Source organism: Chenopodium album, chromosome 18 (genome assembly GCF_948465745.1).
Source record: "Chenopodium album chromosome 18, dcCheAlbu1.1, whole genome shotgun sequence".
Classification (NCBI taxonomy): Eukaryota; Viridiplantae; Streptophyta; class Magnoliopsida; order Caryophyllales; family Amaranthaceae; genus Chenopodium; species Chenopodium album.
Genome location: NC_137851.1, coordinates 21275368 through 21284765, shown reverse-complemented (window position 1 = coordinate 21284765; position 9398 = coordinate 21275368). Strand labels below are relative to the sequence as shown.

The window sequence follows — 9398 nt, the reverse complement described above, 5'->3', positions numbered from 1 at the left end:
CTAATTTTTGATCATTGGGTAAATTTTTCAGCATGTCAAATTCATCGAAGGTGCCATTTAAGAATCCCTTAACCGCCCTCAAAACTTGGTGTCGAGATATTCCAAGTACACTAGACACCTCCTTGTAGATTTCTTGACTAGTTGGCCTTGTTGATTTACTCACGTACTCCTTGAAAGATTCGGCAAAGCTACTCACAGCATCTGTAAGACGATCCCTTTTTAACCTTTTGTTTGAATCTTCGGAAACTGTATCTGATGTACTACCATTATCATTTTCATTCTCCATTGTTGCAGCAGCTTCTTCATGCTGCTCAGCACCATCTCCTATTGCTCTATCAGGTGCAAACAAGGTACAAATGTCATCCCAATTCTCGATGCATTTGTTTTGATACGTAGATGCAGCAGGCGTTTCCTGTTAACAAAAGAAACTAAGTTAGCTAGAAAGAAAGAAATACAAATTCAGATTACAAATGCCATACCCGATCACAATTTTCATCATACATATCACAGTGATGTTGGAAAGCTTACAGCTTTATACATGTTACTTTCCATTGAGAACAGTGTTCTGGTAAATATTGATACATTAAAGCAAACATCACAAATATTTTAGAATAACACAAATAAGTCATATAATAATATAGAGTCATATCAAAATAATATAAAATCATATCAAAATAATATCAAGTCATATCAGAATAATATCAAGTTATATCAGTGTAATATAATGTCATTTTATACTATACTATTACATAGCTAGATTTATAAATTATCCTTACATAATTTTAGAGTCCATACATAGTTAAGCTAGGCTATTTTATTTATTAAATATGTCAACTTCATTTGTTACCCTTTTCTTCATTTGGTGCCGGGAAGATTTGATGAATTGATTCCAGAATCGGTGTTTCCATTACGCTTGAAATATCCACTTTCTCAGGAGATTTTGCCCTCTCTGGTGTAGCTGTAGTAGCCATGGTAGAAGGTTTTTCAACATTATCTTGTATTGTAGTTTCAGTTTGAACAACATCTTGTACTGCAGTTTCAGTTTCAGTTTGAACAACATCTTGTGCTGCAATTTCAATTTCAGTTTGTTCATCTGGTGCTGCAATTTCATTTTCAGTAAGAACTTGTGCTGCAATTTCAACAACATTTGTGACACTAGTTCCAATGTTGAGATCCAAATCCAAACTCACATCACCAGCATTACTAGGTGTTTGAGACTGACTCAGATGAAGACTAAATGATGGAGGAGATATTGATCTTTTCCTTTTATTTTGAGGATTTATGAAGTTCTCTAAAGCCTCTTTCTGAAATCTTTCAACTTCAGCTATAAAGCTCTTTGTTTCGAACGGATAAGTGGTTTGACTGAGTATGGAAAGCTCTCGAACTTCTGGAGATTGTGACAGTTGTTGTTTCACTATATTATTTTTCTCCAATAGTTTTGCAACCATAACAACCATGTCATTGGCCAAGTTGCTGTTAGGTAGAAATTTTCTTGCTTCTCTCATCATTTGATTCAAATCATCAAAGTTTCCGGCAAGTACTTTTGTCAGATTACTAAACTTCTCCAAGAACACCTTAAATACAAAAACATAATATTTTATAAGAATTGATATTCCAAGTTAAAAAAAATTACATTCTTTTATTAATAAAATAACATTTATTAGTTCTAAAATAATATAATAAAAAATAACATTTATTAGTTCTAAGATAATATTTCTACTAATAAAAATGGTATGCTTCTATTGTAAAATAAAATTGATTACTCTTAAAATCATAAAATCTGAAATAACATTGAGTAGTTCTAAAATAATATGTTCAATGAAAATAATAGCATATTTAGTAACCGGAATAATAAATACCTTTAACAAAGTTAATGGACTTGAACTACTTATTGCTTCAGTTTCTTTTTCTCTCATTGTCTTGTCTTCTTCTATCAAACATAGAATTTCTCCCTTTCCAAACCCATGTTTTTGATGGGTGTCAAAATGGCACCCATTTGATGAGTATTTAGGTTGTTTTTACCTTCTTTTCATAGCTTTTCTTCTTAATAAATGCTTAGTTTCATGTTTTTCCTCTTTATTTTACCTTTTCTCTCTTATTTTGTGGTTTTGTGCATTTTGATGGGTTTCCTAGTCTTTTTTCGTTTATTTGCTCTCTTTTCGTGGTTGTACGTATTGTACGAGGTTCGGGTCTTGATGTTGATGGTTTTCTAAGGTAGAAGATGCTTTTGGAGCAAGCTCATCGCAATAGGAAAGCTCAAGATGCAAGGAAGTGAATTCTCAAAGTTCTAGCTCTTGCTCTCTCAAGCCGCGCTCTCATGAAGGAGTGGTGTTGAACCCACCATCAAGCTCCTTTGGATCTGCCATCCTTGGTGCGCCTGCTCGATGTCCCTTGGTGAACGCACGAAGCCTCGAAAAGAACCGAAGGAACCCAGAGGAGCGCGGGCGCGCAATCCACGGGCGCGGGCGCACCTTTTAGGTCCCTGTTTTTGCTCGGTTTCGCTTCGCGCCTCCTATATATATATACTTGTAACCCGATTTTAGAAAAAGAAGAAGGAGAGGCAATTTGAGATAATCTTTGATCATATTCTTAGCTTAGTTGAGAGCTTCTCTTTCTAGTTTTAGGGTTAGTTTAGCAGTAGATTTAGAGAGAGAAAGTGAGGAGTTTCAATGGTGATTGAGAGATTGAAGATTCAATGGTGACAATTGTGTTGAAGATCTTCTCTATTATCAATGAGCATTTCTAACTCTATCTCATTTTATTGCTTTGTTTAATATTCAAGTTTGTTTGGATTGATTTTGATGTTTGATGCTTGATTAGTGTATTTGTTCTTGATATTTTGTTGATTCTTGATTTCCTTAGTTGTTAGTTGATTAGATGAAGATGTTAAAGTAGTTGTTTGGCTAGGGATTGGGTGGAACTTGTATGATTGATTGACTGTGCTTAATTTGGGAATTGTGTTGAGATTAAAATGATTAATGAAAATTGTGCATGTGTGTAATTCGATTAGGCCTTGAGAATTATGCTAGATTGCATTGTAAGTTTACATTGATACAGACCATTGGTTTGTAGCTCACAATTGTCGATTGAGATCGGTTAGTGACGTTCCTAGTAGAGTCTCTCGTAGTTGGTGCTAGTTTGACCTCTAGGAGATAGCTTGTTGAGCTCTCTTTTGATTTCTCTTTCCATTAGTCTTCAACCTTTGATTTGCATGTTGTACCAGAGTTGCTACAATTGTCATGATTACTTGTTGATCCCCATTCCCTAGTGCTTTATTTGTTTGGTTTTTTGTTTGGTTAGTTGTTAGTATTACCTCTTTACCCTTAGATTTCGACCTAGCTTAGGCACATAATTGAGAGTGCTTGAACATTACCGTTCCTTTGGGTTCGACCCTTAACTTGCCTCTATACTCGTATTTAGGTTTGTTGAGTGTGTATAAATTAGTTTGACCGAGGGAGGATTAGTCAACGACCAACATTTTCCCTACGTCAAAATGGCACCGTTGCCGGGGAACGGTGTCTATGTTTAAGTGTTTTTGATTGCTTGAGTCTAGGTCTTTGTATATACTTTTCTTTTATTTGATTTTTTGTTTATTTTGTTTAAAAAAAAATGGCATGTTTTTCTTTTCCTCAATATGATTGTGAGCCTTTTTGTGAATATTTCCACAGACTTATAAGAATTTTGAACTATAATTTTTGTAGTCTTTGGGAGGCTTGTGAGATTTGTTATTTTGGTTTGAATGAGCAAACTAGGAATGTAGTTGAAAGCATGCATAATGGTGAATTTAGAGCATTGTCAATTGATGATGCTTGGGATTTTTATGTTTGGTTTGCTAGGGATGTCTATAATAGGGGTAATCATGATTCTAATGTTGATGTGCAATGTCGTGATTCTACTAATGTTAGCATGATCTCCCATGATTTGTCACATGAACCCATTAGTGAACCTAGAATAAATGTTTTCAATTTTATTTCCCCTTTTGTTCATGATGATGAGGCGCATGCTTTAGTTGATGCTAATGGTGTGTTTCAATTTTCTTCATTATTTGCCATGTCTTCTTGTGATGTTCTTCGTTCCCTCAATGATGAATCTCATATGCTTGATTGTGCCCCCTCTCCCCTATTTAATGAAAATGCTCATGATTTTAATGTGCATGGTCCTACCCTTGGTTGTGACTTTTCTTTTACTATTGATCAACCCTCTTTACCTTTTCATTCTCCAAACTCTTTTGATGAGTCTCTAATCCCTTATAACCAAATTGACGAATCTTTGAGAGAGTTGGAGATGAATCCTAATCTTAGGTCCTTAGAGAGACAAATGATGGAAACTTTAAGGAGCCAATTGGAGATGATTAAAGAGCGTGGAGAAATTTTTAATGAAGAATTGAAAATAAAAGAAGAGCTAGAAATCCAATTGTCATCTTTGATGCTTAATTGTGAAAATTTTAAACCGAATGTGTGTGTTGAATATGATAATGATGATTTTGAGCAACCAAGAGAGTGTGAGGATCTCATTGGTGAGAATTTGAGTGACGGTAAAGGAGTTGAGAACGGAGAGAGTGTTGATTTTGAAAACCCCAACCCTCTTTCCCATCTTGATGAGTCTCTTTTGCATGATTGTGATTCTTCTATCCATGAGTATTTGGATTCATTTGAGGTTATGATCAATGAGTTCTTTGAGTGTCAAATGAAAACCCATAACCTTTTGAATGAGTTCATTGAGGATGCTTCTTGGGAGAGAGATGAGTTTGAAATGAATTTGCATCCATTCATGCATGGCTTTGAGACTTTGGGCTTTAAAGATGTTGAGGGAGTTATTATTCATTGTTGTGATGGAGGGGATTATGTAGTTCCTCTTTGAAGTTGGATGTTTGAGGGAGATGGAGATCATGAGTGTTCTTCTTTTGAGGATTCTATGATTGATTTCCATGCTCTTATTGGTGATGTGAGGCATGGTGGTGAGGAAGAGTTCATTTGTGAGACCATAGCCCCTATTCCCTCTTCTCATGTCCATTTTTCAAGGAGATTTAACCATATCCCTTACACTCCTATTTCCCTCCCTTCTTTTGTCCATAAGCCTATTAGGGACCCTCTCGTCTATGATTATTTTCATGTCCCTCATACGTCTACTATTGAGGAAAAGGGTGATTATGCCACCCAAAAATATTTTGGGGAGAGTTTCCTTATTTTTCTTTTTCTTCTTCCTCTTCTTCTTTTTCTTATTTTGTTTAATTTGCTTTTGATTTTCGGATTTTTCACCAAAGACCACTGAGACAAAATTCACCAAATACCACCAACTTTTTTCTAATTCACCAAATACCACTCAGTTTATACAAATTATCACAAAATGCCAAATTTGTTAACAGACATTAGCCTGCCGTTTGTGTTATTTTACTAATTCACCATATGCCACTGTGATAAAATTTAATTCACCATATACCAGTGTGATAAAATTTATTTTACCATATACCCAAATATTATAACAGCTATTTTGTTTTAAAAAAAAAACTAGTCGCTGTCATTGTAACGGCTAGTTGGTGTATAAAACTAGCTTCCTAGAGGGGTTGTAAAGTACAACCACACCTTAATTAGTTTTAAAAGATGTCCACACATTCTAATTTGTCTTCCTCTTGTTATGAAATTTCATATGTGAGAGTGCCAAACAAAGTGTGCTCATGTGGAAGAAAATTTGCAATTAGGAGCTCCGAATCGGCAAAAAATCCTCAAAGATTGTATTATAAGTGTGATGTTTGTGATAAATTTAGGTGGTGCAAGGGTATTGAGCAAAATGTTGGTTCGGGTTATGAATGTCAAAGTTGGGAACGCATTGATGCACAATTTCATGGAGATGAGAATATGTTGAAGCAAGAGTTGAAGCAAGTGAAGAGAAGACTAGTACAACAGCAAAAACTAGTAAATGGAGCAATAAAAGTAGGAGTAATTATGTTTTTAATCATTGTATTTGTAGCATATAAATAAGTTTTTCTTGTAAACAAAAAATTAGTGCTACATGCACCATCAATTGCAGTCAATTGTGCTTACATATAAGTTATGCTAAAACAAATTTATGCGTAACAACCAACCAATGTTTAACATAATTAGTTGTAAAAAAAAAAAAGTGTTAGGCAAAAAGAGACTTTTGCATGAGCAGTGAACATCAAGGAGCTGCTGTGTCAGCCTTTCTCTTCCTCCCCCTTGTGTTAGGTTGCTGAGATGTGCTTTTGGCTTGTTGTTTCTTTTTTTCAACTTCTTTCCTTGCATTGCAGGTTAATGCATTGTGTCCCAATTCCTTGCATAAGCTGCACTTGTTGTTCTTATGCCTTTTACCCTTCTTAGCTTCATTAGGGCCCTTCCTTCTCTGCTTTGCTGGTCTCCCTACACTCTCTTGACTGTAGGAGGAGCAATTTCTGGGACATCAAACCCTGGCCAGTGAGTAGGATTTTCCATGGGATGGATATGGTCTCCATAAGTCATTTTATATGCAGCGCCCTCGAAATATGCAGACACATAATCACTTGGTTGAAGTCTCTGGTTGTAAATCACCCTCAAACCATGTTTGCAAGGTATCCCTGAACCTTGCCATTTCCCACACCCACATGTCATGGTTTCAAGTATGACAGGGAACTTCACATGCCCATCCCTGACTTCAAACTCTCCACCCCCACAAGCTGTCACATGACAGAGCCTAGAGTCTTCACTCCTTGTCTCCAGAATACCTTTTGCATATTCTATGAGTTTAGTAGGCTCCATGTCAATAGCTTTGTCAAATCTAGCTCTAATCCTCTTCATACACCAATTTCTCACAGCTGGTTTACACCAAACATCAACACAGCAGCCAAACAATACAATTAAAAACAAGCTACAACATGCTTAGTTGAGGAAACAAAAGGAGAGGAAAAGAATTTTACCTTCCAATAATGTCAAAACAGGCATGTCTTTGTGTGGCTGTGTGCATGAAGTGAATGATTCCACAAAGTTAGTTGTGTTATGATCACAACAAACCCTTCTATCAAATGTATGGACTGACCATTGCTCCTCAATAGCTCTAAGGTACTGCTCTGCTTTTGCATTATAGTCCTTTATTTTGGACATTGCCTTTTCAAATACATACTCATTATAGGCATTGGCAGCAACCCAAAATAGTTTGTGAAAGGCAGTCCCACTCCATCCTTTGTTCTTGCAGTTTGAGTAAAGATGCTGGCAGCAAATTCTCCTTGTTGCTCTTGGAAAAACCTCAAACACAGTTGAGTCAACACCCTTCAAAAAGAGCACATAAAGTAGTAAGTATAGGTTTGCAACATGTACATAAAAAAAAGAACTAAGTATTGTGTAATTGCTTACCCTCATTCTGTCACTAATGAATGTCCAGTCATCTTTTTCACATCCATATTGCTGTAACAAAATTCTGAGGTTCCTGAAGAAATAGGTCCAACTATCTATGCTTTCTGTATCAACCAGACCATATGCAATGACAAATATCTCATTATTGCCATAAATTGCTACTGCAGTCAACATTATGCCTTTATAATACCCACTAAGATGTGCACCATCAATGCCTATTATGGGTCTACCACCACCCAAAAAAACCCTTCACCTGAGCTGCAAATGAAATAAAACAGGCCTTGAATTTTGATCCTTCATTACCATTGTCAGTCCAAGTAATCAGTGCATATGAACCAGGATTAGTTGCTTTAATCATCTCAGCATACTTGGGTAAAAGTGCATATGAATCAGCAAAACCCCCATGAATTTGCACCCTAGCTAAGGCCTTGACTTTGTAGAACAACCTGAGCTTCACATTAATCCTGTATCTTTCCATGCACACTCTTTGTAAAGAATCCACTAGGATGTCAGGATTTACCTCCAAGTCCTGCAATAAGTGTCTACATAGCCATGCTGATGACACCATGGGATTTTCTTTAAGCCTCCCACAAGTTCTATGCTCCCCTTCTAGCTTCTTGATAGCCCAACTGACTTGATCAGTCAGAACTGTGGCATGAATCCTCCAGTTTCAAGTATTAATCAAACAACTTGCTGTGTATCTTTGATTGTCAGCCTAGACAGCAAAGCCCTCTTGTATGAAATAGTCCCTAAACACCTCAATGAACTCTGTTTTTCTCTCAAAAATCAACCATGGCTCAAGCTGAATTGACCCAAATGGTAAATGAGACCATATTATTCCATTCTTGTACATTTTGTCTAACACATGGCTACCATCAAGATAATCCTCAAAGGTTTTGGCAGAAATATCATCACCAAGGTCTTCCTCTTCCACTATAAAATCATCCTCACTGTTCAATTACATATCCAGTTCATCTTCTATGTCTGATGCAACATAATCCTCATCTTCACTATCTTCTGAACCCATACCATCAGAAGATTCATCACTCTCACAAATAGTCACTGGTTTCTTCTTCCTAGTACTAACCTGACTCCCTGATCCAGCACTACTCCCCCCTTTCTTCTTCCCTGCAAATGTACCATACTTCATGGCTGTACTACTAGGCACCCTCCACTCCCTTGGTTTAATTCTTGTCTGCCTTTTGCTTGACCCACCCCTATCATTCATGGGTAGCTGTGAAGGTTGATGAGATGGGGTAGGTTCCCTGGGTGGATGTGAAGGTTGATGAGATGGGGTAGGTTCCCTGGTTAGAGAAGGTATTGGTGGTGTAGGATATCTAACTGGAGTGTTTGGTGAGTGAATAGGGGTTGGTGTTGGTGGTTGATATTGTCCCTGGTCAGGATCTATAGGTGGTGGTGTAGAATCCCTAGCTGGAGAAGGTTGTTTTGTTGGTTGGGTTGACTGATTCCTTTTCTTTCTAGGTGTAACTTTCTTTCTCCTAGGACTTTTTTTGGTGGAGGTGGAGTAGGTTCTTTGGTTGTTTCAGTTGGTGGAGGTGTAGGATGTTTATGTGGGGGTGATTCTTTTTGTGATGGTTGTGGTTGTGATGGCTCAGGTTGTGATGCTCCAGGAAAGATCTTATCAAATTCTGGACTGTTAAATATTCTAACATAGTTAACCCCATTGTCCTCTGCGTTCATTACAGGAACTTCTACAGCTACAGTGAATTGTTGTTGTTCTCTGAGTTGTCTCTCAGCTTCTTCTTTCTCTGCCTCTCTCCTAAACTTCTCAGCATTTTCTTTTAACCTTTTTGCCAAATTAGGTTCAGTAGACTTAAAAATTTGAGATGGTTCATATGTTTCCTCAATAAAAACCTCAATTTCTTCTTTCCCTACATTCCATTCCCACATTTTCAACATAGCCCCATCATCCACCAACTCCAACCTACGGTTATTTCTAGGTTTAGCAACAAACATGGTGAATGATTTAGGAAGGTAAACATTCTGCTTAACTGAGTCCTCTAACATGTACTCAAATAACTCCATCAAATTAGTTTT

At 36.9% G+C, this 9398-nt stretch overlaps 1 protein-coding gene across 1 annotated transcript; it reads right to left on the bottom strand.

Moving 5' to 3' along the window:
- Positions 1-6374: 6374 nt before the first annotated feature.
- Positions 6375-8568, bottom strand: LOC145591982 (uncharacterized). Its single transcript, XM_081648457.1, has 5 exons — positions 8303-8568; positions 7644-8002; positions 7341-7501; positions 6908-7256; positions 6375-6805 (listed from the first exon to the last, which is right to left on the bottom strand). The coding sequence occupies exons 1-5, from the start codon at positions 8566-8568 to the stop codon at positions 6375-6377; spliced, it is 1566 nt and encodes a 521-aa protein (XP_081504583.1).
- Positions 8569-9398: the final 830 nt, after the last annotated feature.